The following is an 18,960-nucleotide window of genomic DNA, read 5'->3' on the forward strand; positions in this document are numbered from 1 at the left end:
TTGAAGGATTAAAGGTATCTGTGATGCTTTTAATGATTTTGGCTGGACCAACTAAGCAGGTTTTGGTAGTTTCATTGAATGAAATTTGAATTTCAGATGAAGAGATGAAGTTCAGTTCACTTGAACCTTTTAAAAGCTGGAGATTAACATTGCTTGTTTTACTGGCATGAGCTGCTTCAGCAGCTTTGGGATCATTTATCTAAGAACTGAATTTATTTCCATGCAGCAGTGTGAGCAGTTTATCAAATATTGCAGATGGATGTTATTTACAATGGCTTAGATTTTGTGCAGGCCTTTCTTAAATGGTTAAGTATATATAACTGAATTACAGTGTTTTATAATTTCCTCTAGATTTTGAAGGGTCTTTGCCTTTCTGAAGAACAATGTAACAATGACAGTGTGTAAGGCAGCACTGTGATGTTCACAGGATTTTTTCTGGGAATACCCACAGTGCTTATCCAGCAGGAGTTCTGATTGTTCAATTACTCTATTTCAGGATATTGATTGGGTACAGACAGAGAAACATGTGTTTGAACAGGCATCCAGTAACCCATTCCTAGTTGGTTTACATTCATGCTTTCAAACAACAAGTCGGTAAGAAAGATCTGAAATTCTTTTTTTTGTTGTTGTTTTTAATCTTGATCATTGTGCTAAGCTGGTTCTCCTAAAGCAAATGTAACCACTGTCATCACAGAGCCAGGAATTTTTGGAAGGAAGCATTAGCATTGTCAGGGATTCACTGCTGCAACACAGTCAGTTCTAGGGGGGTAGCTCAGGCAGGGGTGTGGAGAAAAGTGTGGTGGTCTGGGTCAGACCTGAAGGGAGAGGGCGAAATAGGAAGAGGAGGAGCTGTCCTGTCTTCCTGAGCACAGCCCTGTGAAATGGGTAACGCAGAGCTTCCTAACAGTTTACAGCACCTTCTGCTGAGGAGGCCAGATCAGTTCTCAGTAGTTCATTGTTCCTAAAGAGCCTGAGAATTGGGCTGCCCAGTAATAACCTTTTAATGATAATATTAAACCCTACCTGCATATTGGTATTGTTACCTAGGAGGCTCAAAAGCCTTTAACACATACCAAAGCAGTGTGGGATTTTGAGAAAGTGCTTATTTAACTCTTTACTACTGAAAATACTAATTCTTTGTCCTTGTTTGCACAATCCAAACTGGATGATTTGCTGATTATTTTGCAATTGGAATGTGAAGAAAACAAGGACTTTCATGTCCATGCTTGAGTATGTCACTGGGGAATTGGGATGTGGTTTGGGATTTTTTGTTTTTACAGGCACCTGTTTGCTGTTTCACTTTATAATGCCTCATGCCTTATGTGTCATAATCAGAAAATTGTCATTCTATCCAACTTACATGCAGTGTAGAGTGAAAAGTCTGAAAAAATTTTCATGGATTATCCAGTCATTTATCTTTAAGAATAATCACCTGTTTGTTGCAATATGTATTGCCAATTTTTAAAACACAAAGCCATGCACTGTACCTTTTCTTCAGTCCCCAAACTTTCACCTCCCTAATGGTTAGAGCCAGAGGAAATCTTCCTAGCAGGAAAAACAGAGATGGAGGAAATAAAGAAGCTGTATCAGTATTCTGGAGGTACATGGACCAAGGAGTGTTTGGAAGCAGGAAGGAAGGAAGGAAGAATGATCTCCAAAGGCCACTGAGCGAGGATTTGACCAAAAGAAACTTGTCAGAAAAAAATAAGTAAACCTTTAGACAACTGACAAACTGTTGGGAAAGGCTCTTTAGTTAAACCAACATTCCCAAACACTTTCTCACCAAACGCAAAGTAGAATTGAACACCTGATATAACAATTCAAGTGGTCAGGCAGGGTGAGGGATTGAGAATGAGGTTTCTTGTGAGTATTGAAACCCAGGAAAAGGCTCAGTCAGCAGCAGGATCCTGTGCATTCCTCTTTGGCAGCTACACTGATGGAGCTGAGGAGCAGAAACAGGAAAAAAATCCCCCTGCTGAACATAATCAAAGCTTTCTGTATTCCTGATGTATCTTTATGAGTCCTGCTTTTCCAGCCCAGCTGCTTCTTGCAGTGAAACTCTAGTTTTTCCTTGGTAACTTCAGCCATTTGCCATGGATATAACCATAAAGTCATGAATTCACAATTTGATTATAGCTGTAATGTTATAAAATGATAATTGTGACCTCATTGCCTCAAGCGGGAAAAGCACAAAACTGATTTTGAGTGAATAAATTCATCAACATCAGATTGTGTTAAGTGGCCCAAAGAAAATGAGTCGTAATAGGAGAACAGGTTGTGACAAGGGTACTAATGGGGGGAAAGTTGCAAAAAACCTTCTTTCTCTTGAATATAGTTTCAAATAAATGTTTAACATAAATGTGTACCTAAATGTGAGGTGAATTGATGCTGTATGTAGCTGTTTACATTGTTTCAGATACTAATGATGCTTTTTCATTATTATAATAAAATATGTGCCTTGGACTTGCCCAGAATTGGCAGATAAGTGTCTTCCAAGGATGGCAACAACCTGAAACCTCCATACTGCAAAACTTCTGGTGTTTGAGCAAATCCTTCCAAACCCAGCAAGTCCTGCCACTACTGACACACTTGAATATGACTTGACAAGGAATTTGAAATTGCAGGTTCTGAATGGTGATAAAACATTGGGGACTTCAAAACAGGATAGGAAAGCTGGAAGCAAAAAACATCAGGAATGCTGTGATAAAATACTCATGGCATTGTTACGTATTTTGTTTATTGCTTATTTAATTTCAGCTTAGCATTTATCTTCTTGTGGGGAGGCCACTGAGAGACCTGCCAGCTGGATTTTGTCCAATAGTTTTTATTGGTTTAAGTTTTAACACTTTATAAGTGTTTCAAATGAAGAATCCTTTTTGAAGGAACAAAAACATCACCACTCTAGAGTGATCTGAGAGACTGGAGCATGTGTTCTCCAAATGGAATGTTTTCCAGTGTGTGGATGTGTGGAAAGGAGTTTGCAGCTCATGGGGAATGAGGTGTACAAGGAAATGCTGCTCCCTGGGTCAGCCCAACCTCTCCCAGAAGCTCTCCCTCAGCATGTTTCTGTCCCGAGCTCTCTCTGACCTTGGCAGCTTTGCCTGGATCGTATTTTCCCAAGGACGGAAGCTTTTCTGCAGACTGTAATAGAAATCTTCCTATCTGGCTGATTCCACCTGGATTTCTGTCCCCTGCTGACTTTTCCCTTGTTTTGAGCAGACTGTTTCAAACACTCATTCTCCAGAGAAACAAATGAGCCCAGAGCGTCCATCTGGTGACTGTGTTGTGTACAGTGTCACACTTGTAATTCGTATAATGATAACTTATAATTAATTCATTTAATTAATTTATACAGAGAAAGGTGATAGTATTTAAATAAAGGGTGTGTTCCTACATAATATGCATCAAATAAGTGCTCTCTCTTTTTCCCTCTTAAGTAGCTTCTGTAACTATAAGAAACCTAGAAGTCTAAATCAAGAGTGGAAGTGAAAATGGCTCAGATGGGAAGAATAAAAACAGCTTTTCTGGAGTGTTTCCTTGGGATGCATTAATTGTGTTCTATAATTTCAGATTGTTCCTTGTCATAGAGTATGTGAATGGGGGAGACCTCATGTTCCATATGCAACGGCAGAGAAAACTTCCTGAGGAACATGCAAGGTATTTCCTGACACTGAGCACGTGTTTGCTTCTGTTCTGGTGCTTTAATGGACTTGTATTCTTAAGTTTAGAATGTCCAGGCCTGGGAAGAAATGTAAACTTTATCTTTTGAAGGATGTGAATATTTTTAAAGAGCAAGCAGTTCATCAGTAGTAGCAGTTATTCCAATTTACTCCTCTTTATTGCTTCATATTTAGGTGATGCCTCCTTGATCTGTTGATAGAACGTGGAACTATTCTACCTAATTTGGTCTGATGTTGAAATAATATAGGGAGAAGGTTAAAAATCCATGCATGGCTCTACACTACACAAAGGCTCACTGTCACTCTTTATAAGCTGAAAACAAAGATCTTCCATCTCATATGTGGAATTTTCAGAAAAATATCTGTAGAATAAATAATAAACACTTTCTTAATAAGTAGAATGAAAAAAAATCTTTTTGTTATTTAGGGAATGGTCTTATTCATAAGGACACTGATCTCTTATAAATGTAGCTTGGTTTTGTTATACTATTGATACGTGAAAGTTGGTAGTAAGGTGATGTTTTAAGAACAGATATTTAAGTTGCACCAGCTCTTGTACCAACTTAATGCTAATATGAACTTTCTCCTTCTTCATTTCAGGTTTTATGCTGCTGAAATTTGTATTGCTCTAAACTTCCTACATGAAAGAGGCATCATCTACAGAGATTTAAAACTGGACAATGTTCTCTTAGATGCAGAGGGTCATATCAAGTTAACAGATTATGGCATGTGCAAGGTAGGATTTTCCTGACCTTTCTTCTGTCACTCTTAGAGAACACTAAGAAAATTTATCTTCATCTTAACACTGGTGTGGCTGAGCCCAGAATTTGGTTGTGGAATAGGAAGTTTATTCTGAAAAAATTGTCGAATAGAACCACATTTGGAACTGAATTGTAATAGAAGCTATTTTTTCCCCAACATCTGTTTGAAGAGTACTTCCAAATTGTTTAACTGATTTTTTTTTTAAAAAAAATGTATCTGTAATTAGTAAGTAAAATATTGTTACATACGTGTTGTAACTCAGTTTTAATCAATTTTGCTGAAGAGGAGCGGTGAAGTCATAGGCCAGTTTTGAGCACTATGAGTATTTATTTTGTGAAAGGAAGCTCTTTAGACTCCCTGAGTAACTTGGAGTTTTAAGTCTAGTTAAAGAAAGTTCTCAGAAAAGGAGGTCAGCTTTTAATTTATGAAATGGTTTCTGCATGTAGGAAGGTTTGGGCCCAGGTGACACTACAAGCACTTTCTGTGGGACACCAAATTATATTGCACCAGAGATCCTCAGAGGAGAAGAATATGGTAAGTCATAACTAAATAACCTATAGTTATAATAAATATAGAAGTTGCTTGGTTCAAATACAATTAATTTTTTGACTTACACATTTGTGTTATTATATATTAAGAATTAATTGAGTGCATATTGTACAGGTTAATTTTTTCCTGAAATAAGGTTTTTTTTTCCTCTTCCAGTCACTCATTTCAGCTTCTTTTAAATCATACTTGGCCTGAAAAGTATTTATTAAATGACACTATAGGAAAACATTGTCACTGCAGCTTTGCTGCCTGCAGACACCTCTGAGCTCCCCTACGTTTGTCATCCCAGTTGAGAAAACTCACACTCATCCAGTGATGGTGTAAATCATGTCAGTGATTTCAGTACTAAAACCAGGCCATCAGTCTTGATCTGTGTGAGGGAGAACACGAAAATCCAAGGAGTCCTGGCTGAGAAACCTCTGTGTGCCCATTTGCAGGGTTCAGTGTGGACTGGTGGGCGCTGGGGGTGCTGATGTTCGAGATGATGGCAGGAAGGTCCCCGTTCGACATCATCACTGACAATCCAGACATGAACACTGAAGATTACCTCTTCCAAGGTACAGCCCTTTGGGGTTTGGGTTGTTTTGGGGGAATACAATCAAAATGGACAGCTTGCATAGCAGAGTTAGGGTTTCCTTTCCCAGTGTTACCCCCACAGCTGCTGTAATTGGGCAATTGTGAAGCTGCCAACTCCATAACAGGCAAAAGTTCTTTAAAGCAGTTTCTGTAACAGAATCTGTCATGCTCTTGTTGAAGGCCCTAATATTAAATCAATTTCTGTTTAAAATCACACTTTGCCATATACTGAGGACTGAAAGTTTTATTTCCTGTTTACACAACACATAATAGCAAAAGGTAACGAAGACAGCGTGTCCCTTAGGAAATCTTGCAATGTCAATAGAACATTGCCTTGAATTCCTGTAGCTCCTTTTGTTTGCATGATCTTAAATAATTACTTTATCTTCCATTTTCTAACTGATACCAGACTGAAATAATAAGTGTTTGTATTGAAATCATGGTCAATGTCACAAACCAAAACCCAATACTGCTGTTTTTAAACCTGTAACAGTTATTCTGGAGAAGCCAATCCGGATTCCAAGGTTTCTTTCTGTCAAGGCTTCCCATGTGTTAAAAGGATTTTTAAACAAGGTAAATAACATTCTCTTATTTTTAGCATCTGAAAGCTGGAAGTCAGAGCTTCCTGTTGAAAGTGATACAGTTAAGAAGTTAATCTGCTTACTATTAAGAAAATCTATAAAACCTTGGTATCCTCTATGTTAAAAACCCCACTTAGTTGCAAATTTACTGAGGGAATTCCACAGCACAGGCTTGATTTTCAGCTAGGTGTAGGCTTTCAAAAAGTAGCTATAGCTTTGTTTATAAACTCTTTTCTGTAATACTTACTACTCATTTAATTAAGCTGATTGAAATCTCTAGAACCATTATCATGAATGGCAAAAAGAACGTGAATTGTACATTTCTAAATAAATCCCGTATTTTAAGAAGTTGTAAAATAGAATTTAAAAATTAAATTTCAAATAAACTTTATTTAAAGAAAAAAAAAATTAAAATCCCTTGCTAGCCATAGTGTGTTTATTCCAGCAGAGTTTGCAGTCATAGGAATGCTGGAGTCATCTCTGTGGGCTTTTTGGCAAACGTGGGCTGTAAGTGGCTTGGAGTGTGTAATTCCAGTGTCTTGTGTTTTCCACAGGATCCCAAAGAAAGGCTTGGCTGTCAGCCCCAGACAGGATTTGCTGATATCAAGTCTCACACGTTTTTCCGCAGCATAGACTGGGATCTGGTAAAAATCAGTCGTTGTGTTTCTGGGTGTTCAAAAGGAATAATTCATTAATTTATTAGTTGTGTGCATATGGACAGCTCCAGTGCAGACAGGGAAAATGCATTCTAGAAATGTAGAAGTAGTACTCATAGTGCATTAAAAGCCAGCTGAATTTATCAACTCTGACTCCTAAAATCAGCTGGATTATTCAGGTGAGTGCCAGGGTTTAGTGACCTGAGGAAGAGTGAGCAGGATCAGTCCCTTTTGTTAAGGATGTGGCTGGAGGGCAGTGGGGTTATTTATAAAGGGGCTCTGATTACAGTTTGCAGGTTTTCTTTAGTACTGGTGGTGTGAGGGAGGTTTCTGGTTCGTGGTGAAGATGATGACTTGTATTTCAGTGGGTTTTCAAGCGTAAAATTGTATCAAAATTGAGTTTTTAAATCTTCTGCTACTTGGTAATTGTGTTACCTTCTGTCTTCAGTGTGGAAACATCCCAGAAATGACATTGTAACATTTATTGACGCTTCAGCAATAAAGCTGTGAAGTCTGGAGCACCTCCCTGTCAGCCTTACATTTTTAACAGCTATTTAACAATTGAAAAGTGTGTCTGTAGTATTTTCATAGTCTGGGAAGGCTGCAGGAAGTGTAGGAAGAGGCAGCACTAACATGAAAGAGTTCAGATGAGAGAAAGCTGCACAATTTCATTTTCCCTTTGAAGCTGCTGCTCTGAATTTCATTGTAACGTTCTTCAGAGAACACATTCAGTGCGTAAAGTGCCTGTGCTTTAAAAGATCTGGTGTTTACAAAATTATCCCTGTAATGAGGGCTGGCTTTAATTTTGCCAGACATCCCTTGCTTGGAGTCCTCCCTCCAGCCTGAGTGTTATTATTTTTCTTTTTTTGCTACCTTGTGGTGCCACAGTGCAGTTCACCTGGGGGTGTGGAGCAGAACATCATGTCCTGCAGTTTGTTCTGCTTTGCAGTTTTTTGAGAGAGAGAAGACAACAACTGTCGGATTTGTATTTTATTTGTAGAAAAAACCTCTTCATTGAAATCGGTACTTCTTGGTCAACATTTATGCTGATTGAATTTTTGTCTTTTCTAACATATTTTCATGGCTGAAAGCTTTAATACAAATATCTATTTTTTTTAAAAAGTGGAAAGATTTAGGAGATCTGTTTTGTGATATGGTTAGGACAGTGCTGCTCCGGAGGATCAATGTTAAATAGACTTGAAGCTAAATTTCTAATAAGTTCTGGCAAATATACTCAGGAAAAAATGAGAAAATATTTGGAAAGCTTTTTTAGTTATTAGAATCTCCTACTCACCACCTGCATGCATTTCAAAGAAAACATTTGGACTTGAAAAGATTTGGAAAAGCTTTTAAGTTGGAACCCAAGGAAACGACTTAAAACTTGTTCTGTGTGAACCTTGAGCTAAATGGAAAAATAAATACAGGAAAAATGAACACACAGCCCAGGAACATTTTTCCTGGTGTTAGTCATCCAAAGTGTGTGTGGCACAGCCTAGAACACTTCAGATTGCTCACTCTGGTGTAGGATGGCTCAGCAGCATCCAGGGCCGTTCTTTTTTAGATTGTTTTGATACATTCAGTCTGTTCTTATCTCAGTGCCTGTTTTTATGGTGTTTAACCATTATATGCCAGAGCAAGAACTACAAAGCCATAGCTACTGTTTGCAGTGAGGTATTTTTTAGAGCTTCACCACCTATTTTTGATGAGTGAATTTTCTCAAGTTAAAGGCTGCAAGTTCCGTCTATGGCTTATTTAAGAGGGCTTTTATGCTTTACTGAGTATAACAAAAGAGGAAGTCTGATGTTTAACCCCTTGTGGAATAATGTCTGTCTGTTGGATGTGAGTGTGTGGCAACAACTTCACAGGGATGGTCCTGCTGCCCTACTTCAGTTTTTAAATATTCATTTTGCTAATTCTTTCATGCTGCCATTCTTGTTTGGGAGGAGCTAATTACTTCTTCCTTAAAACTTTGATTTCATGGTGCTTTCCCAGACCTGATCACTGATGGGATGTTGATGTGTTAATTCACCACCCTGTGACAGTTTCACAATTTCCTCCTATCTCCATCTGTGCTTCCTGTGCTCTTGTCTGAAACCTGAAATCCAAGATCTTTCTGTAATTTATTCCCTGTTTTGTTTGCTCTGTACTAACCATCATGAGAGATCCTGGCCCTAAAATCAAGTTTGCTCCCCATGTTGGTAATACAAGTCATCATTTTCGTCAGTGGTAACTACTACTCACATCCTGCTTACCTGTCCTAAGTTAGATTATGGAGATTTGTAGCCTAGACAGTTTTTTAACTGACTATAAATGTTAGAATTAGAATGTTGGTGTCTGTGCTACTATAAATTGGACTATGTGACAGATTGCACACAAGTGCAGGAAGAAAAGTAGGTCGATTTCTCAGGAACAAAAGTAAATATATTGTGCTAACTGCTGTATTGCAGCACTGTGGGAATTTATCAGTCCTGAGTGTGATCTACCAATTTAGAGAAAACATAAATGGTTGAATTATTTGTGGATTTTTATTTTCAAATGCAGAGCACTAATTGTGTTGGTGTCTGTTGCCTGGCTTGTAGGGTGTACTACTTGGTATTTTGCTGTTCCTCTCCAATAGCACTTACTGCAGTTGGATTTGAGTTTCCTGAGGGATGTTGTAACTCTTCCACACTGTAATTTCTCCTTTCCCCCATATTTTGGGTAGCTGGAGAAGAAGCAGACGACGCCCCCGTTCCAGCCGCAGATCACGGATGATTATGGGTTGGATAACTTCGACACGCAGTTCACCAGCGAGCCCGTGCAGCTCACCCCAGATGATGAGTATGTGCTGCTTTCACCCAATCCAGCTGCATATTAAGAAATTAATTGATAAATTATCTGAAAATCACTAAGAGACTGTGTACTTGCCATTAGAACATAGTCGTGTTACAGTAAATTTGAAATCTTTGTATCCTACATATCTTGCATAACTTACTATATATGATACAAGACTGCCCAGTGTTCTGATAAACTAAACACTGCTCTCATTTGTTTTTCAGAGATATAATAAAGCGAATAGATCAGTCAGAATTTGAAGGATTTGAATATATTAATCCATTGTTGCTGTCAACAGAAGAAACAGTATGAAGAAATGACCTCGTTGGGGACAGTGTGAATGACATTAATTTATCCTTAACTACAGTATATGCATGCGAGGCTGGGGACTGGTCACTTTGGATGGAGACCAATGATCTAAAAACAAATTTGCTGCTGAAAATCAAAGAAGAGAATAATGATTTTGGTGGGTGTCCTCTGCCACTTAGTGATTCTTAAGTTCTGGGCACTGACACAACTGGCTTCATTAATGAAGGAATTTGCATTTTGTGCCTGTTTCATGAAGGATTGAAACGTTCATTGCATCCCTGCAAAAGGAGATCATGAGAAACTTTGAGATCCACACACTTTCTACAAACATTTGATGCAATGAGCTCCCAGTTGAAGAGTATTACAGTGTAACATCCTGAAGAATAAAATATATTATGGTGGTGTTGAAGCTTATTTTTGATGCCTTTTTTCACAAGTGGTACCTGTCTAAACATCTCAGATATATTTAAAAGGAGTTGTGTTTTATTAGCAATCAAAACATAAATTTGGGTACAAGATTTAAGTGCCTAAATGGATAAAACTGCATTGAAGGATTATTGCGTATTTGGGACATTCTTACACCTGGTAAGTTCTGCTCGTTAATATTAAGTAACATTTCCATCTGAAACATACAGTTCACAGCTGCAGCCTGATGTTTAGTTGCATTTTTACAGAATTTGGAATGCCGAGTGACTCAGTGAGATTAATTCCAAATTGGAATTTACAGTATCAATTTCAAAATCTGTTGTCTTAAACTCCAAATTTACCAAAATGTAGAGATTGAAGAAAACTAAATTTGCACACAAAGGGTTTCTAAACATACTTAAGCAGTGCCTACACCTACAATGATATTGTGTTGTATATTAGATTTTTGAAAAGTATTTTTATCAACAATACAAATATTCAGATGTAGAGCAAAAGCATAGTAAAGCATAGCCTTAAAGTTTAAGTAGTAAATCTAGAATAACCATAAGATAAAATCCACTTTCCTGATAAAGCACACCTCCTACTTATGATAAACTGTCTGCTTACAGTTACTCAGTGTATGTTAATAACTAATCATTCTGCAGCAGAGAATGGGATCTTTCAGTGAAATGATTTGCATCAAAGTAGTACAATTTTTTTAATGGAAGAAAAATGAATACCTAAGAAATTGGAAAAAGCAAAAGACAACTATGGAATCCCTTCTGGTGGGAACTGGGGGGGTGCCAGGGGAGCCAGGGCATCCGAAAGGGGAGAGCTCAGGAGCTGGCAAAGCTGTGCTGGAGGTGCCGGAGCCGCGGCCGAGCCGCCGGGTTCGCTGCCCTGGGACAGCAGCGAGGCTCTGCTGCCTCGGGCTGGGCTGCGGCTCCAGGGCTTGTGTGGGAAGGAAGAGAGGAGGAACCCTGTGCTGTGGCATCTCACCTGGTTGGGTGTAAAACAGGATAAATTGCGACACTTTCACTTCTTTACATTAACCTATGGTTTTTCTCAGGGTACAGCATTGCATTAGGTGCTGAACATGACATCTTTGGGATTCACATCCAAGTCATGAGGTGCTAGGACCAGACTGCCAAAACATTGTTTGAAATATTCAATTAATCATTGATAACAATCTAGGTTTTGTATCCCCTCTTTAGCCACAATTATGCAGACCCGTGGTTGTTTAGTTCTATGAATCCCATTCAGGTTTCAGTTGTGGGTTTCTCTGTTGGACTGTAGCTTTTCATATTCAGCAAAATGTGTTTTAATCAGCACTAAATAATTTAACCAGTAAAAAGTACTTGCCTCAAATGCCTGGACTTTAGATACTTTATTATCTACTAAAGGCAACATTACCTTTTAAATGTAATCTGACATTTTTTAAATTGCTCCTTTTCCCTCTTATTTTATTTACCCTGAATAACTTCCTTTTCAGTGTTTTCAACTCCCCTGGTACTAAAGCTAATCAGTAGTGATCAGAGTGACTGCAGGCAGCTCATGAATGGAACTGTGACAGGTTAAGCTGTCCTTTGACATGCCAGGGCATGGAACTTTAAACTGGAAATATTAGAAATGTGGGTTGGGGTTTTTTTTTAACCTTTTTTCTAGGTTTCAGAACATTTTGGGAGGGAGGGAAGGAAGAATAGAAAGACACATTTTGCTAAACAAACATTGTAAAGACTATTTGATTTTTATTTAAGAATTTACAGGCATTTACAATGTTGCTGTGTTGCCAAATAGTTTGCTGGGTACAAGTTTGGTTGCTCATGTGCAAGTGTTTGAATAATGTTCTGTTCATGATGAAGGGGAAATTTTTTATATAAAGTACTTGTTTTATAAATAAAAGAAAATGAAGGATGTAATTAAATGTGTGGTTTGGAAAAAAAATCCTAATATATTACAAATGGATCTGGTAATGATATATAGTTGTCTTATTTGAAATAGTAAATGAAAATTCTAGCTAATTTAATGATTGTAAAACAGTAAATATGTTCTTGTAGTTTTGTATAATTAATTAGTTGGGATCTTTGCTGACCAGTTTTACTTGTGCAGAAGATGGTATACTAATCCATAACAGCTGAGATCATTTATATTCTTGCACATCTATTAAAGACTTTAATGAAAAAGTTAATAGACTGTTATTATTTATCAGTAAACTGGGCTATGCCCAACCTCTGAAACAGACAAAGAATGCTAAGTTCAAATGACTTTTTAACTCAGTTTATTTTCGTAGATTACTGGTATTTTTTTCTAAACAGGTAAACTTTTGAATTAGAGTAAGTAACAGTTGTCTTTTGCTCAGCTGCTTTCTTCTGTCCTGAGAAATTCGGAACTGTGCATCAGACAAAGCTCCAGGGATTTCCAATAGTGCCTTTTTTTCAGGAGTACCAAGCCTGATTTCCCTGGGGATCTCTAGGACATCCCAGAGCACCATTTTCAGAACTAGAACTACTTTACATGTATTTGAGAGGCTTTAAAATAAAAAAAACAAACAGGCAGGTGGCACTTGACCTTCTACTGAGTTACTGGCTTGTGATCCTTAAGCAAGGCAGAGGTGAGGAGGTGCTTCCTTGACACATTTTTCCTTTTCCTTTGAGAAAGCTTCATCCTTGGCCTTGCTCCTTTGCTCTCCACTCTTCTGGCTCTACCACATGACATCATCTGCACTTTCAGACAAGCACCTGGCAAGGTGGCCATCGATATCCAGCTGTGAGAGTCTGCAAACACAGTGTTTGTGCAGTGAGAAACAGTCGAATCCTTCTACTTTACTCTCTCCCAGAAATGTTCTGGTACCTTAGGGGAGGAGTCACTGCTGTGCCCAGCAACTCTACACAAATCTACCCAAACCTCCCACCCTTGCTGTTACTGCTGCTCCAACTGGAGCTAAGTAGCATAGACCTGAATATAGAGATCTGATTCATTTTAAGCCTGTCTCGATAGAATGACCAAAATTGTATAAATATTAATGCAGCCACTCTTTTGTCTTCCTGTTCAGCCTCCTAACAACAGGAAAAGTTGCACCCAACAGAGCTTGCAGGGTTAGGGGACCTGTTGAAATGCACATTTTCAGCAACTCTGACAGCCTACGTATTATGAAATCGTGTTAACAGCTCTTACTAAAGAGCAGATACTCAACTTGTAAATGGGATTAAAATAGGTAATTCTGACAGCTAAAAAGGACCTCACAGTAGAAGTTTTGTCTGCTTTTGTTATTTTGTATATAGAGGATGGGGTTAACTTATGGGAAAGTTATGAAAAAAACCAAAACAAACTTACCTTCCACTAAACTTAATCAGACACATTGGACAACTGTCAAGGGCTGAAGCTGCTTCACTCTGGCTTTCCATTTTCTCTTCGCAGCTCTCAGCCCCAGGAGCACTCCCGAGCCGAGGCTTCTCCGCAGGCCCCCCTCTGGTCTTCCCCACGGGAACATCCCCCTGATGTGTTTGGATTTGAGGTTCTTCCTCACCCTTTTCTTTCCCCTCTGCCCTGCTGTTCTGTACAGTCCCTGTGCGGTGCTGCTGAGGGCTCAAAGCTTCTGTGGGGCTTTGTGCCAGTGCCGAGGGCTGTGCAGAGCTGCTGTGTCCAGGGAGTTCACATGACTTAAGACTCGCATCCAGCTTTGAAACACCTTTTGTGTCTTCCCCAGATGCGGTTTTGGCTTGATCTGTACTGATTCCCCAGCAGGTTTTCTCAGCTGTAGATGATAAACTTTTCAGTTTATCTGTTTGGCCCTGTCCTTTATGTAACTCATTGCTCTGGCTCTGTGTTGGCTGCTGGGAGCTCAGATCCTTGGGCTTCAGACGTTTTTCTTTGTGAAAAGATGGGAATGATACCCACTGAAAGTCTTTCGTTCCGACTGTAAAGACTTCCTGGTGTTCTGGACTCTTTTCCTCAGCCTTGCAAAACACACACACAGAGAATGTCTTAAGCAAATGTGGCTCAATCAATACTTAAACCCCAGGCTTTGGGAACACATTGCAAATACTGAGAAAGCTGAGCTACTGTGAAGAAAAGAACATTTTATTTATGTCCCTTTTCCAGCACCCATAAAGCAATCAGGAGCTTCCTGGAGCTGATGGAATATGGGTCTTCCCTGAACGTTTCTAAATGGATACAATGGGTACTCATGTTCCAGAGAGACTACGGATGAAAACAACAACCTGCTGCTGTTCAGGGGAGGAAAAAAGTACTTTATAAGGACTGATTTTTACGTTGTGATCTTGCCTAATGCCACTGGAACGATGTCAGGGTGCGTTCTGTGTAACTAACCCCTCCATTACAGTTTGCCTTTTCCAGTTTCACTCCTTTGGGCGATGCTGCTGTTTATGGCAGTCAGCATCCTTACACAGGCTCCCTCTTCCCAGCAAAATGTTGGAAAGAATTTGCTGTACTGCAAAAAAAGCCTCTTGTAGCTGTCCTTATATTCCCTGCCACACCATGCTTGGCCACACCACTGCACATAAAGAGCTGAAACCCACATCTCTAAAAGCTATTTCAGATTGTTTCCCATTAACCAGGCTGTCGCTATTGGAAGCAGGACACGAAGTGCAAAAACAAGGATACAGCACGCTACCTTTTCCAAGAACTCTGGAAAGCTGGGCACTGTGTCCCAGTTTGTGCAGTGTGAATTTTGACTGATGTCTTTCAGTAACAAAATCCAGGTTTTTTCACACTCATTTAATTCTTCCTTTTCAAACCAGGAACACCTGTCAGTCGATGCCCTGTAAAGACAGTCCAATAGTTTGAAGGGGGGAGAGAGGAAAGAAAATACTCTTACACTGATACTAGTTTGCCTCTTTTTTCTGGAACACAAAGACATTATTTAGCATACAAACATTTTTTTACAGCTTGCTATGACATGTACTTTGTACAGCTAGCAAAAAATTAATGTCTAAATGCTTTCTTTTCTGCTTCTAACAAATGAGCCGTAGGTATCTATCACTATTTTCGCTTCCAAGTGAAACAGTTAGGTGTAGCCACTGTTTTATATTCTCAAATACCAAACTTAACACCTGCTGAGCACAGAAATCATGGAAGTGTTTGCACTGAGGGTGGCAATTGCATCAGTTCCCATGTATGTCTGGGCATTTCCACACTGCCATTTGAAATTATCTTCCCAAACAACTTAATTTAACTGATCCTAGGAACTATAAGCACTAAAAGGTAATGCTGTACAAAGACAATTCCAAGGGGAAGATGGAATGTTAATGTCACAGTGGTATTTCCAGCATTCTTTCTGACGCGTTTTCTTGGGTCGCTGTCCAGGAATAAAGCCGCGCGGTGAAGAAATTAGAAGCAACACGCCCTCAAAGAGCAGAGTGATGAACCTCTCATAGGCCGTGGTGGAAGGGACACGGCCGAGCCCCCCGGGCTCGAACACGAACCGAGCCACGCATTGCCTTCAGTCCTCCCCAACTCCAGGGCTGGAAAAAACAGGAATTATTTCTGCGTTCCTGTGAGCCGTGTTCTGGAAGAAAAAAATACTGAGCTTTCATACATTAGCATTTTTCAGGCCCTGTCCTCGCCAGTGCTGTTCTGTGCCGAGGAACGCGCGCAACGCGCAGGGCCCGGTGTGCTTTACCCTGCAGTTTTGTCTCTATTTTTTTTTTTAAGGCGCTACGGGCGGTGTTTTATGAAATAACCTTTCACAGCCATAGACATGGATCTGGCCGCGAAACGCTGCGGGTCGCTGGGGCCGATCCGGTCCCCCAGGACCGATCCGATCCCCCCGGTGCCGACTCACGGGGGCCGCGGCGGGGGCTCGGGGCCGGGGCTGCGCTCCCGGCCGCGGGCGGACGGCGCCGTCCGGGGCTTCAGGCGCAGCTTGGCTGCTCCTTCCTCACACATGGCCGAGCCTCCCCGCACCTCGTCAGGGGACGGCGCTGGCGGCCACGGGAGGGCGGGGAGAGAGGGCGACCGGGGCTTCCTCCTCCTCCTCTTCCTCTTCCTCCTGCCCCGGGAGCGTTGCCGGGGCTGTGACTTGCCGCCCGGGGCTGTGACTTGCCGCCCTTAGAGCCGCCCTCACGGCGCGGGTCGGTGGGGGCGGGCGAGCAGCTCTGAGGGTGCCCTGAGAGGAGCGCTCCGTTCCCCAGCCTCTGCCCCCTTCAGCCGCCGGGGGCTGGGCTGCCTCGAAAACAGCCCTTTTTGTGTTGCTTTTACCGCTCAAACTTTATGGTTTTGTAGGGTTTTGGTGTGTCGGGAAGGGCAGGGTCAGGGGCTGTGCTGGGTGGTCCCCGTGGCTGAGGGGGATAAGATGGCGGCGGGTCGGGCCTGGCCGGTCCCGCCCTGGGTCTGCGGCTGCCGCGCGGGGCCAAACCCAAAGGCTGTTGTTGCAAAAAATAAAATGGATTGGGAGCGCACGTCTGACCTAATTTCGCTTTTAGAGAAGAATCTGAACTGATGCAGTTTGACGTTTTTGGCGGGAATGTCGCCGTGTGGCTTGAAATAAAGTGCTAGAGAGGGTTTAAACACTCCCCAGGCTGCAGCCTCCTCAAAAACAGACACCAGAGGAATGGTGACAGACGCTTCATCCTCCAACAGTACATGAAAGGATCAGAAAGTAACTGCTGTTTAAATTCTTTGCAATTGATGCAAGAAATAATTGTACAAGGAAGTAAATCCGGTTGGGTAACAGGTGTTTATGAGGGCGCACCAGTACTGACAACTCTTTGCATAAAACAAAATTTTTATTGGTGAAACATGAATCCCAGTTAACTTTTTTTTCCCTGTAACTGTATTTTTGTGTTGCTAGATGTCTGTGGACCGCTCCATCCTTGTATTTTTCAGAGTGGAAAGGAGGCATCAGTATTGACTGTATTAAAAGTTACACCTGTGAATCACTGTGTTGGCCACAGAGCCCAGCAAAAATTTATTAAGTGACAGTTGACATGCCTTAATATGTGCTTTGAGTGGATCTGAACCTTGAAAATGGGTATCAGAGTTCAGAGATTCACATTTCACATAAATTAAACCTGGGCAGGTCTGGGCAACCCCATCCAGAGGTGTTTCAGCTGAGGATGATTCTGTCTATGCAGAGATCTGGGAGGCTCTGCCCAGCCTTCACCTTCCCTGTGTTAACTCAGTTATTTTCTGTTTCTGTGGCACCACAATGTCTTTTACTCTATGTAATAGCTAATTTCTTAACATTAAAGCAGCATTAATAGGTTTCCTTTTGCAGATAAAAATCCTGGAAGTGCAAAGTGTTTGGTTGCTGCTGGGATCTTTGTCAGTTTATACAATAGATAGCCCAGCTGAAAAATAAAAATAATAAAAAAATGGTCACGCTAGAGGGCCTGCATTTCAGCTGTGTGATGGGCAGAGTAAAACGAGAATGAAATTCAGGAAGAAAGAAACGACAGTGGAAAAGCCAACCCCTGTCACACAGACTAACCTTTTCCCACATTAATGTCTGTTACAGCTATGCAGTGCCCAGGGAACACCCAAGGGATAGTCACAGTGTTCTGCCTGTCGTTTTTGCTGCCATTTAGAAGCTGCTTCCCAGTGTGCTGAAAGGAGATCCCAGGAAACAGGCCCTCCTTTCCTTCTTTGTCGGGAAAGGCATTCCTCCAAAAGCTGCAGGTGGAACAAGGTAAGTGGAACAGAGGTGAGGGGTGAATTTGGATCTGAAGGTTTTAGGCTGCTGTGGAGAGGAAGGTGGTGGTGGAAGCAGAGACAAAGCAAAGAACAGCAGGAGAAAGGGGGTGTAAATAAAGCAAAAGTGTGGATTGAAGAGAGGTTTGGCTGTGGAAGTGGTGGGAAATGAGATGACAGAGGAGGGGTAGAAGTTTGATTTCACAACTAGCTGAAGAAGTGTTCCTTGGGGGATTTTACTCAGGATCACTGGGAATTGGGGCCCAGCGCTGACTGTCACCACATGGAGGCAGCAAACTATGCAAAACCAGGGATTTAACAGAATCCGAGGGACTGTGAAAGCACTCCGAACATACTCCTGGGTGTATCTATGCTAATGATCAGTTACGCCACGGAGTTTCTTTTATTCCTGTGATGTTTGGGTTAGTATTTTATGCTTTATGACCCCTTGGGTACTCCTTGGACAATCCTCTGCTGCTAAATCATGTGTTGTACCCATGGATTTATGTTGTTAAGTATGACTTCTCCCAGAACAACCATCAGGAGTGCAGCCTGTTCTTCATGCTGGAGGTGTTGCTGTGTGGTGCTGTGAGCACTTAGAGCATTTGCAAAAGCTTTATTATGGGGGAACATAAAAATTGGTTATTGTGCAGTAAGGGCCACAAATGAAAGAATATAATAAAAAGAATAGGGAAAATTATTACTGCAGCTTCTGCTTGTAAAGAGCAAAAGGGGAAAACCTTGCTTCTGTAGCAGCTGTACATTGTAGGTGGGTTTGGATTTTGTAGATTTAACTGAAAATTCTAAGGTTTTTTTGATTGTTGTCTGTTTAATGATACCCACTTTAATGATACCCACTCTAACTATGTCATGTTTCCATTCTTGCTCTATCTGCTTCTGTAACTACCTGCAGATTTCAAACTAGAAATCTTTGTCCATTAAGGGTACGTAGTAATTTTCATCTGCATCTTTCCAGAA

The 18,960-nt window shown here is 40.8% G+C and overlaps 2 protein-coding genes across 8 annotated transcripts in view; one reads left to right on the forward strand and one right to left on the reverse strand.

The window, feature by feature from the left end:
* PRKCZ (protein kinase C zeta) overlaps nucleotides 1-12,520 on the forward strand; it is a 41,064-nt gene extending 28,544 nt beyond the window's left edge. For all 6 annotated transcript variants that reach the window (XM_032131611.1, XM_032131612.1, XM_032131614.1 and 3 more), the window contains 9 exons: nucleotides 497-594; nucleotides 3,571-3,657; nucleotides 4,281-4,416; nucleotides 4,889-4,976; nucleotides 5,429-5,548; nucleotides 6,061-6,140; nucleotides 6,703-6,792; nucleotides 9,509-9,624; nucleotides 9,843-12,520. In XM_032131611.1, the coding sequence (XP_031987502.1) occupies nucleotides 497-594; nucleotides 3,571-3,657; nucleotides 4,281-4,416; nucleotides 4,889-4,976; nucleotides 5,429-5,548; nucleotides 6,061-6,140; nucleotides 6,703-6,792; nucleotides 9,509-9,624; nucleotides 9,843-9,930 (903 nt within the window). In that variant the 3' untranslated portion in view covers nucleotides 9,931-12,520. The remainder of the gene's footprint in view (nucleotides 1-496; nucleotides 595-3,570; nucleotides 3,658-4,280; nucleotides 4,417-4,888; nucleotides 4,977-5,428; nucleotides 5,549-6,060; nucleotides 6,141-6,702; nucleotides 6,793-9,508; nucleotides 9,625-9,842) is intronic.
* Nucleotides 12,521-12,593: 73 nt separating this feature from the next.
* On the reverse strand, nucleotides 12,594-16,577 carry FAAP20 (FA core complex associated protein 20). 2 transcript variants are annotated; one of them, XR_004244173.1, is made up of 4 exons: nucleotides 16,035-16,109; nucleotides 14,966-15,113; nucleotides 13,666-14,288; nucleotides 12,594-13,106 (listed from the first exon to the last, which is right to left on the reverse strand). XR_004244173.1 is itself a non-coding variant. In XM_032131620.1 (4 exons), the coding sequence occupies exons 1-4, from the start codon at nucleotides 16,237-16,239 to the stop codon at nucleotides 13,034-13,036; spliced, it is 948 nt and encodes a 315-aa protein (XP_031987511.1). In that variant the 5' UTR covers nucleotides 16,240-16,577; the 3' UTR covers nucleotides 12,594-13,033. The 2 variants fall into 2 exon arrangements, 1 of the variants encoding a protein (XP_031987511.1); XM_032131620.1 differs by lacking the exon at nucleotides 16,035-16,109 and adding an exon at nucleotides 16,136-16,577.
* Between the last annotated feature and the right edge of the window lie 2,383 nt (nucleotides 16,578-18,960).

The sequence above is a fragment of the Corvus moneduloides genome, chromosome 22 (assembly GCF_009650955.1).
Source record: "Corvus moneduloides isolate bCorMon1 chromosome 22, bCorMon1.pri, whole genome shotgun sequence".
Lineage (NCBI taxonomy): Eukaryota > Metazoa > Chordata > Aves > Passeriformes > Corvidae > Corvus > Corvus moneduloides.

What these genes read in the sequence shown, in the direction of transcription:
- FAAP20 (XM_032131620.1), bottom strand. Translation starts at nt 16,239, where the DNA reads ATGTGTGAGGAAGGAGCAGCCAAGCTGCGCCTGAAGCCCCGGACGGCG. An exon ending in TTCCAGAGTTCTTGGAAAAG is followed by an intron (nt 14,289 to 14,965) that starts GTAGCGTGCTGT and finishes GTGTTTTGCAAG; the next exon opens with GCTGAGGAAAAGAGTCCAGA. An exon ending in CTGATTAAGTTTAGTGGAAG is followed by an intron (nt 13,107 to 13,665) that starts GTAAGTTTGTTT and finishes CTGTGTTTGCAG; the next exon opens with ACTCTCACAGCTGGATATCG.